Source organism: Crocuta crocuta, unplaced genomic scaffold (genome assembly GCF_008692635.1).
Source record: "Crocuta crocuta isolate KB4526 unplaced genomic scaffold, BGI_CrCroc_1.0 scaffold11, whole genome shotgun sequence".
NCBI lineage: Eukaryota > Metazoa > Chordata > Mammalia > Carnivora > Hyaenidae > Crocuta > Crocuta crocuta.
In genome coordinates this window covers 4,567,713-4,585,421 of record NW_027528624.1, presented here as the reverse complement: position 1 = coordinate 4,585,421, position 17,709 = coordinate 4,567,713, and the positions used below count along the sequence as shown (strand labels likewise).

Genomic DNA, 17,709 nt, shown 5'->3' with positions numbered 1-17,709 from the left:
TTCGCTTTCCTTGGCTGAATTCTTGTGTCTGCATTTCTAGGCTAAGCTGATGAAGGTTTGCTAAGTTAACGGTAATGTTTACAGAGGTTGGTTATATGTTAGCATTTGTGAAAAATGACCACTGTGTGTCATAGCTAATGTTGAGTTGGAGTATTGCTCATAATGACTTGATCTTTACCTCAAAGATCAGGATCCAGAGAGATGACCAAAATAGGGGTCCATCTTTTGGGATATGGAGTATATGGGATGGGAGAGTATAGATAGGTCTGTGTTTTCTAGTTCTAATTAGTAAAGATATTTTCACATAGTGCATTATAAATAACACCAATAAATACATTAATTTTGTCAAAAGGTGCTGTGCCTTCTTGTATGCTGAGGATAGTAACCTCTTTCCCTGAGAGCAGTGGCTATCCCGGGGTGGCCCCACCTGTGAGATTGGTAGAGCGCTGTGTAGACTTACCGCCTCTATCCCAACTTCCTGAGTCAGACTTGGGCCAGAGGTCCGGAAGACTGTGTCAACAAGCTCTTCAGGTGATCCTTTTGCATGTGCAGGTTTGCGGAGTACTGAGGGCCCAGGGAAGAGCTTATAAGGTGCAACTGGCCGTGTTTCCTAAACGCTTACCAAGGGACACTAGATTTCATACATGTCTGATGCAGCCACGTTCTTTGTGCAGCAGTGAACGGGGCTCTGGAGGTGTTTGTGTTAACTACCTATAGCATGCCTGCCACCATTGGAGTTAAATGTCAAACAGAAGACTTGGCCCCCTGCTTAAAAATTAGAGCAAGAATATGATTTACTCGAGAGAACCCTGAGCAAAAGCCTGGAAGCCTGGGTTCTCCCCTCTGCTCCTTGGTGGGGAGCTCCCAGCGCTCTTCCCTCATCTGCAAGGTGAGGCATTTACTAGAATTCATGATGGCTAAAATACTGCTGGCTTCAGGAGAGTAGGTGTGGGAGTGTAGGATTCAGAGTGTTTTCTACTGTGTTCACATCAGTTTGGCAGCTTGGACCATCGTCCTGAGCACATAGAATATTTTCATTTACAACTTACAGCAGTAAACTTAAACTGAATTATAATTTTCAAAAATTCATTTTTTGAGTAGTTGGGCTGTCTCAGTCAGTGGAGCATGTGACTCTTGATCTCAGGGTTGTGGTTTCAGGCCCCATATCGGGTGATTACATGGGGAGATTACTTAAAAATAAAACCTTTTAAATAAATAAACACATAAAAATCATCTTTCTTTCATCTTTGTTGTCCCCTAAAGATTTTTTATTCTTATCAGTTTGAATACCAAACTGATTGTAAATAGTCTAGTTAATGATGTTAGTAGTCTGGTCCGGCTCTTTTCTTATTTACAATCACTAAAGCAACATGGAGCTAGTTAATAAGATACTCAACCCGAATGTCCCAAATGGTGAGTGGATGGACAGCAGTGATGTATCCATACACTGGAATGTTCCTTCGTGATAAAGAGGGAAGTACCAGTACAGGCTGTATCGTGGATGAACCTCAAAAACATTACGCTCAGTGATGGAAGGCAGCACCAGAAGGCCACTTGTGTATATGTCCTGTTGAGACCAGGGATATCTGTGGAGACAAAAAGTAGATTAGTGATTCTCAGGGCTGGGGACAAAGGAGTATTGGGAGGAGTGACCGCTAATGAGCAGCAGGTTTCTTTTAAGGGAATGAATGCTCTAAAATTAGATAGTGGTGCTGGTTGCATAACTCTGTTGAAAACCACTGAATTGCATGTTTTAAATGGGTGAATTATGTGTAAGTTATATTTCAACAAAGCTGTTATTAAAAAAGAACACATAATGACTCAACATGAAACTCAAAATACAATTGTCTCTGTAATTATTAAATTACATGAACCAAAATAGTATCTCAGAAAACTTATGAATTATTTATTATCTGTTGTGAGAATTTTTTCTTGTTCCACTCCCCTGCTTCTTCCATTTGTGGGAGAAAGTTTACTGTATCTACTTCCTATCAGAGCATTTCTAAGTATTTGAAAGGTCTTATCCAAATATTTGAAAGCTGTTAGAAGTTGCTGAAGTGGCACCTTCGGAAGAAGGCTGGAATGTTGGAAAACAGCGCTAACATTTTTATGTGATTATGAAAGGTCAAGCTCTCAATGTAATCTTGGTGGTGCTTGGATAGTTCTACTCAGGCTAATTTTTGAGTAAATGCAGGTGTGATAGTATAGGGATTAATCTGTTATCCCTGAATCCACTGCCTGAAATTCAAACATTGAACTGTTACCATTTGTATTTCCCTTTCTTTTAAATGGTTTCCCTGCTTCTTAAGTAGGTAGAAAAATCACTGCAAACTTTCTCCTCCCACCCCTCGTCCCCCACTAAAATGAAATCTCATTGCCTTGTCCAAGAAGACAAACCAGTGCTTGTCTGTAAAGTTTGTAGAGGAATTGGTCCTGAATGTTTCCTTCTTGTCTTGGTCTTTAGTGCACTATGAATTTATTCTGTAAAAAGTGTGATTAGAGAGGTCTTAAATCAAGTTTAATGTATTTTAGAAGGAAATGGGCACTTCCCAAAGGAAAAATGACATTACTAGGTTTATTTACCAAAACAAGGAAAAGAACTGGGAGATAACATGACGGCCCAAATTCAGCAGTCATATATGGGTTAGAAGTAAAAGACAATATTTCATTGTCAACTCAATATCTTTTTTATGCCTCTCAGGCTCTTCAAAGGCATTTTAGATACCCTTTTGATCAAATAAACTGGGAAGACTCAGAAATCCTGTTTTCCAGAGTATGTTCTGAAACATACTAGTCCTTTGTGGGATATTCCGTGGAAGAAACTTCCAACGGTAGAACATTCTCAAGGAACCTTGACTAGGACACTGTCCTGGGAATTTGCACACAACAAAGATATTAACACAACAAAGACACTCAGGCCTTTCCATTAAAGAAAAAGGAAACAGAAACCACCATAACATACGTGACCTCCTGATAGCTCCCCCTTCGTATCACCTCTTTGTCTCTTTCCCAGTGAAGGTCAGATAATGTTCACAGAACTGCACAGCCCCTGACTTGGGTAGTGTCAGGAGCACTCAGATAAGTTTTGAGTTCTAGAAGGTTACAGTTGGGAGATTTCTCATAGATAAAACATTTCCAGGTACAGTACCTCCTATTACAAAAGAGGGGGAAGTGGCTTTCTTCAGGGTGTGGACCACTGTGCGAGGATTGGCTGGGATGCCTAGCAGGCCTGTGCTCATGATTTCTCAGCTTTCTGGGGGAGTGAGCAAAGGGAACAATGGATTTATTTTTTTAAGTTTATTATTCTGAGGGAGCACAGGTGGGGAGGGGCAGAGAGAGAGAGAGAGAGAATGAATCCCAAGCAGGCTCTGCACTGTCAGACGTGGGTCTCACTCAAACTCCCGAACCATGAAATCATGACCTGAGCCAAAATCAAGAATCAGTCGCTTAACCGACTGAGCCAATTTATTTTTTGTTTTAATAGGGTAAATTGTTAATTGAGTTTTTTTTTTTTAAATCGTGGTTCAACACACTTACATTCTATTCTTGGAAAAAAAGATGTTAGTTGCATCAGAGCCATAAAACCTATACTACTGTGTCCAACCAGAGGGTTTCATTTCTCCTGGAAATATGAAAACTGGTATAAGCTTTCCTTTTACCCATGAAAAGTGTCTCCTGGCCAGCCTTTTTTTTTTTTCTTTTCTTTTCTTTTAAATTTTATTTATTTCTGAGACAGACAGCATGAGCAGGGGAGGGTCAGAGAGGGTGGGGGATAACAGAATCTGAAACAGGCTCCAGGCTCTGAGCTAGCTGTCAGCCCAGAGCCCAACGCGGGGCTCAAACCCATGAACCGTGAGATCATAACCTGAGCTGAAGTCAGATGCTTAACCGACTGAGCCACCCAGGCGTCCCTCCTGGCCAGCTTTGAATAGCACCACAGTTAGCTATTTTTCTCCTGAATCTTCCTGGTCCATCCACACAGCTTTCCTAAGGAGTCAGCCCACCTGTTCTCACAGCCCAGCTTGACTTGCACTCCCACACACCTCCCTGGTGCTGTTGGACTTTAGACCTAGTATTTCTGAGGCAGAAAGGACCTCACGACTTCTAGTCCAGAACTTCAGCTTGCAGATAAGGGGGGTGAGGCCCAGTGGGAGGAGGTTCTCAGGAGACACCCCCAGCTCTCAGACCCAGCCAGGCCCCTTGGCTGCTGTTCTTTTGCCTGTTTCAGTGATCCCTGAATTCAGCTCATCTTGAAAATTGCTTTCTTGGGCTGAGGCCCAGAAACTCAGGCTGCTTTGGGGATTCTAATAGTTGGACCCATTTGGAAATAACTATGAATGGGAGCTACTCGATCCCCATCTCTATTGATTATGTTGTAAATGACAGCGGGGTAAGAGAGCTCTGACTCCTCTGTCTGCGGTGCTCCAGTGTAGCCAGGGCACCCTGTAGGTATTTGATCAGTACTTGTAGGGTGAGCAAGCCTCCAGGATATGCCATGTGACTGCTAGCCAGGGCGGGCAAGGAACAGTGAGGTAAAGCTATTATGGTTCATTGGCATGTTGTGTCACCGTTTTTGAGCTGAGCTAACCCATAAGAACACAAACAGAATTTTTTAAAGAGTAGATTATTAAGCAGAGGGAGGACAGAGACAGGATTACAGTTAGGTTTTCATTAACTTCATTAACTAAGGCAGAGATAGGTTTATGTGTTAAATTATGTGTCAGACAACGATTCATTATCTGGTCAAGAGGCGTGGTGAATACACCTGTGAAATAGTCACGGTTCATAAAAAATAAATATGCATGGCATTTTGCTTCGATTTAAGAATTTTTACTGTCCAGTTCTTGTTTTAGAAAACTATTTTTTTAAAAACGTTTTTGTTTTTAAAACATTTGTCTCAAATACAGAGCAACAGCATATACTGCTACTCTAGTAATCAAAACTTTCCTATCTTACTGAAATGAGAACACAGGTTCCCCACTGAGCTAGGGTGCTGGGGCGAAAAGAAGAAAGACTTTTCTGCTAAATATGGCCAGGGTGGAAGATCTGCATTATCCTTATTAGAGCCTCACTTTTTTGGATGGGATCAGGCATCTTCATTAACATGTTTTCTTGACTTGTGTCTAAGCAAGTCCTCTCATTCTAAAATCACGGCCTGGTATATTGCCATAGAAAGACCTCATTACTTCTAATCTGTGGAGTTTAAAAAATTATTGCAAATTAACTCCATTATCTAAACTTACTTAAATTCCCATTTTACATAGTGGGGTATGGTGAAGTCTGGTTCCTTGTATATTCTAACATTTTAGAATTCTCAGTGTGGCTTTGTTTCTTAGTTTCAATTGGAATAGCATGGGGAGGGAAACATGAGTTATTAAACTACCATCTACACTGTCAACTGTATGGGGCGTGTGTGTTTGTGTCTGTACGCACGTGAGGGGGGTGCATGAGCAAAAATAAACTTGGATCACTGTCATCACCCCTAAACAAAGCAGCATGTTTAAAAGGCTTTCAGTATTTTGTCAAACCCAAGAGAATCAGTGCCTTTTGGGATCGACTCTATATGACTCCCTACATGCTCTGTGGACACACCCGTCCCACACACTGCTGCGGGGACTCTCCTTGACTCCCTGAATGCTCTGTGTACATACCTGTCCCACACACTGCTGCACACACCCGTCCCACACACTGCTGCGGGGACTCTACATGACTCCCAGCATGCTCTGTGGACACACCCGTCCCACACACTGCTGTACACACCTGTCCCACACACTGCTGCGGGGACTCTCCGTGACTCCCTGAATGCTCTGTGTACATGACTCCCTGAATGCTCTGTGTACACACCTGTCCCACACACTGCTGTACACACCTGTCCCACACACTGCTGCGGGGACTCTACATGAATCCCAGCATGCTTTGTGTACACACCTGTCCCACACACTACTGTGGGGACTCTCCGTGACTCCCTGAATGCTCTGTGGACACACCTGTCCCACACATTGCTGTACACACCTGTCCCACACATTGCTGTACACACCTGTCCCACACACTGCTGCGGGGACTCTCCGTGACTCCCTGAATGCTCTGTGGACACACCTGTCCCACACACTGCTGTACACACCTGTCCCACACACTGCTGCGGGGACTCTACATGAATCCCAGCATGCTCTGTGTGCATACCTGTCCCACACACTACTGCGGGGACTCTCCGTGACTCCCTGAATGCTCTGTGTACATACCTGTCCCACACACTGCTGCGGGGACTCTCCGTGACTCCCTGCATGCTCTGTGGACACACGTGTCCCACACACTGCTGCGGGATTTTGCTGCCTCCAGCAAATGTTGCCTTTGATAAGAAAAACCTAACCTGGGGGTATTATCAGGACAATAGAAATTGCAAAACATGCACTCTTTCCCCAGCATTGCACATGGTTTGGGTTTGTGTGGTGGTATGTTCTAAGCCTGTGTACCTCTGGCTTTTTTTTGTGGAACCATCCTCCCATTTATCATGCAGGACCGCACAAGCCCACTCTTATTTCTGTGGCACCTTTGCAGATACGAGCATCAGCTTCCATCCGAGTACTAAAAAGAATTGCTTACTGTGGAAACTCAAAACAAAGATAATTAAAAAGGAGGGTTGGGATTTAGACATGTTTCCTTAATTGCTAAAGTCTGATTGTTTTTAAGGGTCCTGGATAAGTGGACCAAAATATGTCTGTAAATGGTCCTGTTGTCTGAGTAAATGCTTCATTTTAAAATTGGATACAGGTCTGTGCCATATTTCAGTACTTCATTGTTAAAGATTTATAAAATTGAAAATAATCTTCGGCTTTGTAAACCTAGAGCTCTATAACCTGCTTCTGATGCAGACAGCACCTTGCTGTGGCCCTCAGTGTGGGTGGCAAGCAGCCTCCCATTTCCTCAGCATCTGGAAACAATGGGAGCACTTTTAGATGACCCCAGGGACTAGGGACACTTGTGTTTAAAAGGGGGCTCAGACCTGCACTGGAGATAGTCTTACAGAGTGAACACCTGTGCCTGGAAGCCAGTCGTGCCCCTGTGAAAACACTAGTAGGGCAGTGACAAGTCCAGGAACACGCACCTGTGACACAGCAGCTTGGCCATGAGTCACTGTGTATTGTTCATTCACATGTTGTTTAGGTTCCTGAGATGTCACCCAGCCTCCTGTATCCAAATTGTGGAGCAGGCACTGTATATGAATGTACACATATATTGATAGAATTAACTTGATTTAATTTTGAGGTAGTTTGAAAATAAGCAAAATTCTGCTGTCCCCAAGTCAGAACTGGAAATTACTCCTTTTGACAGGGCCAGGGGACCAAACAATGGAGAAAAGCCTATTTGTTTCCTGTTATTTGCCCTAATTTTATTTGTTACTGCAATGCCAGAAAAACTTAACCTGATCTTTAGGCTTGCCCTCTTTGTTTGAGGTTATATACCAGACTTCATGCTTGCTCGCGGCTGTTGGACCTCACAGAAAGAATTCTCTGGAAAGACCAGACCAACTGAAACTTGGCAGAATGGCTCTGTGGGAGCCGTGGACTTTGCAGTGGTGCATGTACTTTGTAGAGGTGGTGCAGACCTTCTCCTCATGCTTCATTTTTAAGAAGTTTACTTTCTATGGACTATTGGCTTGTTACATCCATCCTCAGTAAAAGTACTCATTTTACTGGACATTTGCTTTTTCAAAGAGTTGTGTGAGCTTGGCGTCAAATGTGGACCTGACTTAAACCTTAAAATTGTGTTTTTAATATTCCTGGTAATCAGTTTGCGAACAGTGAATCAGAAAAGCATATTGAAGTCCCTGTATTTGTGGGCCTCCTGCCTTAGTTTTGGATGTGATCTAGCATCATGGGTTTATGAGTATGTACTTGGAGCTGCATTTGTCTACTGGAATGTTTGACTCTGGGGCTGCTTTGTCATCTCTAATATGTGCATTTGGAACCATAATTGAGAAGGATGCTTTTATCCTCTGCTTCATAATAGCCGTTTTGTGATCATTAAAAAAATAAATTATTGCCAGCAGGAAAAGAAAGAAATTTAGGTTTTTATGTTTTAATATAGTTGAATTTAAAATCTGCCTTCTTTTGCTTCTCGGTAAACTTAAGCTTTTTAATTTGTAGACTTGAGATTGAAGGAGGGGAGACTTTTCTTGAAATCCTGGAAAATTATTCCTCCCTTCTCGTTGTCAGCCAGAGAACCTTTAAGACACCATGGATCTGTATCGAAGTATCTCCACTGGCAGTCTTGAGGGTTGGGGGTAGGGGGAAACAGACCCTAAAGACTGATTTTATTCCTAAAGAAACAACTAGTGTGGGGATTGCTAAACATGTGTAGTGTGCCAGCTTGAAACTTGGACCTTTGTCAGCTAAGCATAATCCTGCTAGTCTGTCCTTGTGATATTTACATCTGAGGAAGGAGGAATTTAGGGTATATGTCTATCCAGCTACTTACATACGTCACTTGAAAAATGGTGAAAAGCAAATGTTTCTTAACATTGAGTATTACTGGGGTGTCTGGGTGGTTCAGTTGGTTGAGTGTCTGACTCTTCATTTTGGCTCAAGTTGTGATCATTGGGTCATGGGATTGAGCCCCACGTCAGGTTCTGCGCTGAGTGTGGAGCCTGCTTGGGAATCTCTCTCTCCCCCTCTGCCTCTCTACCTATCCCACTCACACGTACTTGCATTCTCTCTTTGTAAAATAAAAAATTTAAGAAGTCAAACAGTACTGTTGCTGTGTGGTGGTGTTTTCCTTTAGGACAGTCATAAAGTAGTATGTCTGTTTCATACACTAATAAATTTGAGTTTTTTCAAGTGACAAATTTGAAAACAACTTTGAAATGAAATTTTTAAACAAAATACTCAATGAGGATATTAGAGACCTCATTAAGGGTTCTCATCGCCCCCGCCTCAGTTCCCTGTGCTCTGACCATCCCATGACCCACCCATCCCCGTGTCATACTTCTGTCCTCTCCTAGATGGCTGTCACAGGTTTGTATTGATGGGGTGTGTGCCATTTTGCTTGTCATGTCTTTCATTTCTGAAGCAGTTTTCCATGTTTCTACCATCTTCATAATTGGCATTTCAGTTTCCGCATAATATTCTCTTTTGATGTGTCTTCAGTCGTCTGACCATTTCTCTTTTCACTATTTAGTTTCCGATGCTTGTAAACATTCTCGTATATTGTTTGCTCCTTCTCTCTTCCTTTCACTTACTGCCTTGGTCTGACTTCTCAAGGAGGCTGGCCAGCCCACTGGTGCCTTCCTTGGCTGCCTGTTGAGGGTCAGTGTGAGCTCAAAGTAGCTTTGAGTTTATGCAGAAGGCTCAGAAGATCTTTACAAGAAAGGAACGCCCAGTTAAGTGTAACTCGTTTTGTTCTGTTTTCTAGATCAATGTCCGAGTTACCACCATGGATGCGGAGCTGGAGTTCGCCATCCAGCCAAATACAACAGGAAAACAGCTTTTTGATCAGGTTGGTCTTTGAGCTCAGGAGGCAGAATCCCTGTTTAGAACATTATTTTTTGCAAATCTGAATAATCTTGCTGAGCGTTGGTTTGCGGCTTTTACTTTGTAGAGGAGAATGTTCCCCCTTCTTCCAGGGGTTCACACTGTTGTAGACACCCTGCACGAGTAGCCTCTGTTCACAGCCCTGCGAGGGGAAACTGGGGGATGCTCCGAAGTCTTTACCAGCACCTCCCGTGAGCTGGGCAGAGAGCACATCCACATCCCTGCGCATTTCTTCCCGAGACCTGAAGGCGAACGCAGAATGTTGATCGTAGTGAGCCACCAGGAGGGCTGTGATTATTCTTTAGTGGCACAGTTCCAACTTGTAGAACACAATCTATTTCTCCAGGCTACGTGAAGTCTGCTCTGGGGCCAGGGATCCAGGGGGCAACAGGAGCCCTTGAGCTATAAGAGGCCCTGCTGAGGGGAGAAGTGCTGTTCTGCACCCAGCACTAAACCCAGAGATGGGAGTGGGTGCTGATCAGGAGATGAGGGGGGTAGAGTGCTAGCAAATTTTGAAGGTAGAGGGGACTCCCTCCCCTGTTTGGTCGTATCTCCAGAAGTGAGCACCCAGTAGGTTAGTCCCCACCATAGGTTGGGCCAGCCCTCGTGTGCCTCGTGGGGGTGGGCGGGGGACACGTTTCTCCGTGTGCTGCTCTGGGGAGCTCAGTCCCTGGCTCTGCCTTACCCAGTAAAGGCAAGGGCGTTGACTGTTAGAGGTGGGCTGGACTGCTGGCAAAAATCTAAAGGTTTCTTCTGAGAGATAGTCCTGAAGTAAATGAAATGAGCCAGCTGAGCACTGTGTGGGTTGGATCAGTGGTTAGAATGTGGGTCATACCACAGTCCTTGTCTGTGAGTGAGTGGTGGGCTGTCCTCAAGTGACTGTTTTAAAGCAGAGACGCAAACTCTGGGCTAGTTACAAAACTCTGACGCCTCAGCCATTTAGCTGCCCAGCCTTCAGCCGCTCTGTTCATTCGTGTGTTGCTTCTCAAAAATTGTGTGAAGAGTCCGCAGTTCTGCTGCAAGACGCCACTGCCGTGTCTCTTACAACATCCTTGTTTGCTCCGCAGGGCCCTTTGGAAGGGGAGGGAGTGTGGAGAGCAGGGGAGGCCTGTCTTGCTCCTTAAAATACCCACCCACTTGGGTGGTTTCGTTCATGGCCGGGCACGGACGGGGCTCAGGATTATCTCCGCTTCCTGGTCCAGGGTGTCATGGTGACAGGACTGCATGTTCCTAAATGTTGAATAATTGTACTAGTTTGGTGTTTGTGTTTTTGGTGTTTTATTTTTTTCTTGTGTTGGTTTGAAAACCGGTATTTTTCTAATAATTAGTTTATCTGCTTAACAGTAGCACAGAGCTGTGGATTAATAGGTATACAAAAAATGGACCCTGAGCTCAGTATATGGGGTTATTTAAAAAATGCAAAAACTGTATTTAACAAATCCAGTCAACATGCCAGTCTGGAAAAGCTCAGTATCTAAATTGTTCCAGAACTCATTAGCCCCATCACCCATGTTCAGGCGCCATGTTACTGTTCGCACCCCTGAAAGTCAAGTCCCCAGATCTGTGTGCTAAATAAAAAACAAGGCCATATCCCACTTGAACCTCTGTTCCCAGATCGTGTTTCCTGCCTGAATCTGAGCCAGCCTCCAGCACAGGTAGTGAGATTCTACCACCACACAGTTACCAGAAAGGGAGGTAGTGGGAGACAGAAAGGTCCTGAACTCCGCCTTCAGCAGTGGGACGTGGATCACAAAGAACTCTGATCACAGAGTTCACATCTAATTTGTTTCGGTTTGGTGTATCCCTAATGAAAAATGCCCTCTAATCTGAGAGCGCTGAGGTTGGAGCTGACCTGGAAAACGGCTAACTCTGTAAGTGAGGACATGGAGGCCCAGAGTAAAGAAAATGGCCTGAGGTCCTACAGCTCGCTGGGCCCTGGGCAGATTTTGGCTGTGCAGTGTCATAACCTCGCTTACACTTATCTTTTTGAAGATCCATTTGTGTATCCTTCCATTTCCTTCCAAGGCAGCACATGACACTGAGAAGGTCCTGCCTTCCCGCGAGCAGATCTTCGGGGTGCCCTGAGTGCTTCCTGGGGCTCCTTTCTGAACCCCAACCAGGCTGCACATGCCTTTGGAGTCTGTGTGCTTTTCTCTGTGTTCCACCTGATTCTAGGTTTTGGGCCAAACCACCAGGCACTAGAATATGGTCCTCAAGTAGAATGGGTTGACAGGAGAGGAAAGCTAGTCCGAAGCTGTGTCTCCCACCGCAGGAGCAGCAGGAGTCTCCTCTGCGGTGCCCGGCCCGACCCCAGCGCTCCGTGCCCGCATTCTCGTCCAGGGGTCTGACCTGGCAGAGGCCCTCCCGGGCCAGCACTGCACAGCAGCGCGAGCTCCCACAGTTCTGGAGGTGACGAGTGTGACTCTGCGTGCCCTTTGTTTCCATCATTGAAACTGGTGTTCCAGCTGTCACTTGAGATGGAGTCAGATAGACTCATCGCTGCATTTTCCTTTCCAAACTGCCATTTAAAACACTGCTGAGGCAGAGATAAAGGAATAGTCCCCACACCTGTTCAGATTCTGCTTCTGTGTTGTGTTTCTGCTTTAGGGTAAGCCAAGGATATTGGAGGGGAAGGGTGAAGTGTCTTTTTCCAGGAATATTGGATTTCCCTCGTAAGGAGGACTTATGGGTTGGGTTTGGGAATGGACTGAAGGAAATCAGGTTAATTCAAGTGTGCCGTTTTGGGGAAGCCATACAAATAGAGGCAAGGCTCTAAAATACACACTTCGGACGGTTATCCTGGAGGGAGAAGATTCCTGCCACAGAGACGTGTGGCAGATTGAGGCACCCAGGGTCAGGCTTGCACGGCACAAGGGTTCTGTCTATGGTGTGGTTCCAGAGCCTGTGATCTTCTTTGCAAAGGGCGCTGGCTGTGTCATCGCGAGGGAGAAGAGGAAGGAGTCTGAGCTGTGACTGCGGAAATCCGCCGGGGTCTGACCCGGTGGGGAGGGCAGTCGAGCAGACCGGAAATCCTTTCACGCTGCTTAGCACCCAGGCTAAGGCTACAGCTTGGTGCATGGAGTGGAAAGACCAGATGCTTATGTATGTGGACCTTTCTTGTGCAACTTTGAGACCACCCAAAGAGGAAGGCGAGGCAGATTTTATATCCAGATGCTGAGATGGAGATTTATAGAGAGTGTGAAATAACAGGATTGGGAATGGAAAACCCGGTCTTCGGACCAGCGTTCCCTGCACTCAGCTACCCTGAGGGTCCTAGGCAGGGTTCCCAGGAGACTTGGGAGTCGGCACCAAACTGTCCATGTTCCAGGTTCCTCCACATCATGCAGTGATGGGGCTCCCCTGCCCCCTGGGGGGAGTGGAGGGAGCCAGCGAAGAGGTCCCTCCTTGGGGTGTGATGATCAGGCTTCTGGAGCGCCGGCAAATACCTGGCCCCCAGCAGATGAGAAAACACGCTCCCAAGCAGGAGTCTATGTGAAGTTCAGCAAGTGCCCCAGATACCTGGTTTGCCATTTTTCATGTATTTAGTTCCTCATTCCCTTTAAATATGATATTTGAAGAATGGTAACCTTTCACTCTAAAGGCTGAGCATTGTATGTCATGGGATTTAAACTGCAGCAAAGCCCTGGGACTCCATTGTGATGATGTGTAAGGCATCCCAGAAAGTTGCTTTTCTGTTTCTAAGACACAAGAATAACCTGTGTGGGATCTGTCTGCAGTGGACCACAGGAGAGTTCTTGTAGTGCTGTGGAGAATTTTACAATGTGAAATCCCTTGCAGTGACCTAGGGTTGAGTTCTACCTTCCTGTATCAGAATTCCAGATTGCTGGAGGTTGAAGGAATGCTAGTCATCGCTTGGTGTGTGANGCCCATCTTTCTGCTGCCTTTCTGGGGGCTGCTGCTGCTCTATTCCTAGTTAAGCTGGGGCCTGGGCCAGTGAGGAGCAGAGACAGGCAGCCAGAGGGGCTCCAAGTAGTCCTTTGCTTCAAGTTAGTGACTTTCGACCATGAGAGCACACCTGCCAGGGGACTTGACCCTGGGCCGCTCTCCCCACTGTTGCCTGGGTGGGGCCTGGCTGTGTGCTCGCTCCCACCTGCATGGTTGTCTTCACTTGGGGAAGCGTGGTGGGGTAATGGGTGGGGGGCGAGAGTTTTCAAGGTCTTAAGATTTTCTGAGATTGAAAGTTAACCCTGAATCTGCTCAAATGTATGTTAAAAACAAACCGCTCATGGCTTTGGGGGAACAGCCTCTGTTGGTAACAGGTTCCCGGGACGCTGCAGTGCGTCCCGGGAGCCGGCCCCTGGCTCTCCCGGCCCTGCAGACAGCTGCCCATGGCCGTGTCAGCCCTGCCCCTCTGTCTCCCTCACACAGGTGGTCAAGACCATCGGCCTTCGGGAAGTGTGGTACTTTGGCCTCCAGTATGTGGATAATAAAGGATTTCCTACCTGGTTGAAACTTGATAAAAAGGTAAGTCAGAGTTAACTATTCACAGGTTATTTGGGCGTCGGTCTGCTCTGTTAACTTTGAAACTGGAACACCTTTCTCTGTCTTTTGTTTATTTTTTTCATTTGTGTAAAAGTTTCTACAGAAAAAAAGGTTACAGGTTTCCAGTAAATGGAGATATTGGTTGGAAATTAGATCCTGGGATTTCTCCTTACTGCTCACTCACTGGAGCATAATGATAGTTAATTGCTTAGCTTTTAGTTGACCTTAGTTTTTTTTCCCCCCCAATAAGATTGTTAATCTTCTAAACCATGAATCATTCACTGTTTTGTAAGAACCTGTTATTGCTTTGTTTGAACCTGTGATAGATTATCTTCCAACTTGAAAGACTGGATAATTCCATTAACAACTGTAAAGAAAAGCAGTAAGCTTAAATGTGTTTTCCCCACACAAGTTGAAAATGTCCCTTTTCCCAAACCTGTGCCTTCCCACATATAACTGTAGTAAGTCTGAGAGCGATTAGAGCTGGGAATGGGCAGGGGGCACACAAGTTATTAAACGTATGTTCCATGGCTCGACCGGCCACGTGGACAGATCAGGTTCACAGGTCCCTAGGCAGGCCCTTTCTAAATTCGAGTTCTCTGAAATTGGTAACATTGTTCCCAGAAGTTGGGGCTGGTACTAATGGCTTGTTGAGTCTGTAACTGGCTGCTGCTACACATCCAGCTCAGTGTGGGAAGGGGATAGGACTTTAACTGGCCCTTTTTTGTCTCATGTGCTAAAAAAGTGACTTTCTGAAACTGGCTTGCCTGATCCTTTTGAGCCAGTGGTTAAGACCTGTGTTTAGGGAGGCGGGTCTCGTCCTCTACCCTTGCAGAGGGCGTTTCGCTTCTGTCATCTAGGTGTCTGCACAGGAGGTCAGAAAGGAGAATCCTCTCCAGTTCAAGTTCCGGGCCAAGTTTTACCCCGAAGATGTGTCTGAGGAGCTCATCCAGGACATCACGCAGAAGCTTTTCTTCCTCCAAGTGAAGGAGGGAATTCTCAGCGATGAGATTTACTGCCCTCCTGAGACTGCAGTGCTCCTGGGCTCCTACGCTGTGCAGGCCAAGTTTGGGGACTATAACAAAGATACACACAAGTCCGGGTATCTCAGCTCTGAGCGGCTGATCCCCCAAAGGTGAGCAGAGGGTGGCCAGGCCTGGATGAGAGCGGCAGTTATATCCTTGAATGGCGTAAGTGGTGTGTTTTAGCAGAAGCAGGCGGCAAGCCAGGGGTAAATGCTACTTGAGCCTGGGGCTCTAGCACTTGCTAATCCGTGTGCTTGGGCCGGTGGTAGGCACTGACTCACCGTGGCCTCCCCTCAGGCCTGATCCACCCATACGGGGTCTGTGATCAAGAAACGTAGCAGAAAGGGGACCATTCTTAGCTCTCCCTAGCATATAATGATTTGGCCCCATTACATATGTTTTTATTCACTGATGGTCACATAAATTATCTCTTTTAGAAGAAGAGGCCCCTTAAAATATAAAATACCTTTTTAAAATTTTCCAGCAAGACTGGGTATGTCTCGTTCCAGGTTCTAAGTCTTTTAGGTGGTTAATGGTCAGAAATGCTGCACATCAGGAAGTAGACACTGTGTGGTCTTATTTGAAAGAAAACCAGGTTTGCAGGTGAGCGGTGGCCAGCTGCTTGCCTTTCACGGCCCTCTGTGGTGACAGTCCCGTGCCCTCTTCTTTGCAACCCAGAGTCATGGACCAGCACAAGCTCACCAGGGACCAGTGGGAGGACCGGATCCAGGTGTGGCACGCGGAGCACCGCGGGATGCTCAAGTGAGTGCTGGGCAGCCCTTCCCTCCTGCTCCGCTCCTTTGTGTAGAGTCCAGGGAGGGTCCTCAGGGTGGTGCTCCAAGAGCCACGGGCTGCCGCCTGGGTGCTGCAGAGCAGTGAGAGGTAACGGTTGCACGGGAGGTTTTCCTTCAATAAAGCCGAGTGTTCCTGACCCGGGTAAGAAGCAGTTTAGTGTAAGCTTAAGGCCCTGAAGCCTTCTCCCTGTTTGTGTTAGAGGAGAGACGGTCTTGTGTCTACAACACTGCTCTAGTCAAGGGGGCAGGACCATTACTTTCCCCTTCCCTCTGTTGTAGAGGTGCTGGCTTGTTCATGGTCTATAAGGTGATTCCTTTCAAAAGAGTGTAGGTGGGGAGAAAATGATCCCAAGTGAGAAACATTTGCTATTCAAGAAACACAAAGGAGGCGGGAAGGAGGGACATGATGTGACATGTGGCTGTTAGATGTAAGAAATGTCCAGATTCAGTTGTCCTGGAATCCTTATCTCGGGCATCAGTGGTAATTGTCTGCACGCCCCCCCTCCCCCTCCCCAGTCTTAGAAGCTCACTTTCAATTTGGGCCTCATAGCTGTTATGACGTTCAAGTGTCCTCTGTCCAAAGCATCTTTTGTTGGAGGGAAGGAACTCAGCCTAAGTGGCGAGTGCCGGTGAAGTGGACAGTGGGAGTCCCTGTGGCAGCGTGTGGGCACGAGAAAGGGAAAGGTTGGGCCTGCCAGTAAAGTTTAAAAGGAAGATCTTTGTGTCCAGAGGAACCGGCATGAGTCTGTTCAGTGCTTGCAGAGAACGTCTGAAGCCCATCAGTGGTCCACGGCCACGACGGCTCGGGGTGCAGATGTGGATGGCCAGCAGAGGGGTAGCCGCTCAGCCGCAGCTGTGAGCCCACCCTGTGCTGTCTGCCTGAGGTCCAAGACCCTGGCAGCAGATTTACGGTTGCGGATGCAGTGCGCACTGATGACCGTGCTTGTTTGTGTCCCCGCCAGAGACAGCGCCATGCTGGAGTACCTGAAGATTGCCCAGGACCTGGAAATGTATGGTATCAACTACTTTGAGATAAAAAATAAGAAGGGAACAGACCTTTGGCTTGGAGTTGATGCCCTTGGACTAAATATTTACGAGAAAGAAGATAAGTGAGTTGAACTTTGTAATTATCTTCAGTGGGTGGGGTACTGGGGCTGGAAACAGTGGAGAATGTGGCATCTACTCATGAGGTTTATTTTGACATATTTACCTATTGGCTTATTGGTCCAGCGTGTGACTCTTTAAGGGCTTCTCAGCTGCGATGTGGCCACGTTGTGTCAGAGGTCGGCTCTAGGTGTGTGCAGTTCCTCTTCCTGACCGTAGCCTGCTCACTAGAACTAGTGTGCGGACCCACGGCCTGCACGCTGGAGTTGCAGCGTGTGCCGCCCCCTGCCCTTCCGCCCAGGCCCGGCCACCAGCTGCCCAGGGGCAGCAGCGCACCCACAGACACCACCCGGGCGGGCAGTCCTCGCTGTGCTGCTGGCTTAAGGTTTGTGCTGATGCAACCGTGGTAGTTAGAGCACTGTCAGAGGCCTTCGGGCTCTGTAAACAGTGGCTTATGTGCAGACGGTGGAGCTAATAAGTCCTCTGAGCCTGTGAGAGGTATCTGATTGCCACACGTTAGTTGTGTGCACTGAGTAAGGTCTGCAAGAGCCAGTGTGGAGCGAGCTGGGCCCTGCTGCTTCCTCTGCCCTCCCCGTGGTACAGACACTGCGTGTGTGTCTGCTTTCTGCCCGGGCACTAGATGTTCAGAAAGATCTAAGTCCGTGGGGACTAGTTCTCCATGGTTCTCCATGGCGGCCTGATCACATTTCCTCCCATCGCTCCTCTCTCGGTGTCCAGGCTCCCAGGTGCTCCCCG

General features: G+C 46.7%; 1 protein-coding gene across 2 annotated transcripts in view; it reads left to right on the top strand.

The window, feature by feature from the left end:
• EZR (ezrin) overlaps positions 1 to 17,709 on the top strand; it is a 49,308-nt gene that overhangs the window by 14,994 nt on the left and 16,605 nt on the right. The window contains exons 2-6 of one of the 2 annotated variants that reach the window (XM_077755133.1): positions 9,409 to 9,492; positions 13,917 to 14,012; positions 14,891 to 15,165; positions 15,734 to 15,817; positions 16,812 to 16,958. In XM_077755133.1, the coding sequence (XP_077611259.1) occupies positions 9,409 to 9,492; positions 13,917 to 14,012; positions 14,891 to 15,165; positions 15,734 to 15,817; positions 16,812 to 16,958 (686 nt within the window). Of the gene's footprint in view, positions 1 to 9,408; positions 9,493 to 13,916; positions 14,013 to 14,890; positions 15,166 to 15,733; positions 15,818 to 16,811; positions 16,959 to 17,709 lie in introns of those variants that run through there. The other variant, XM_077755134.1, reaches the window with a different exon arrangement.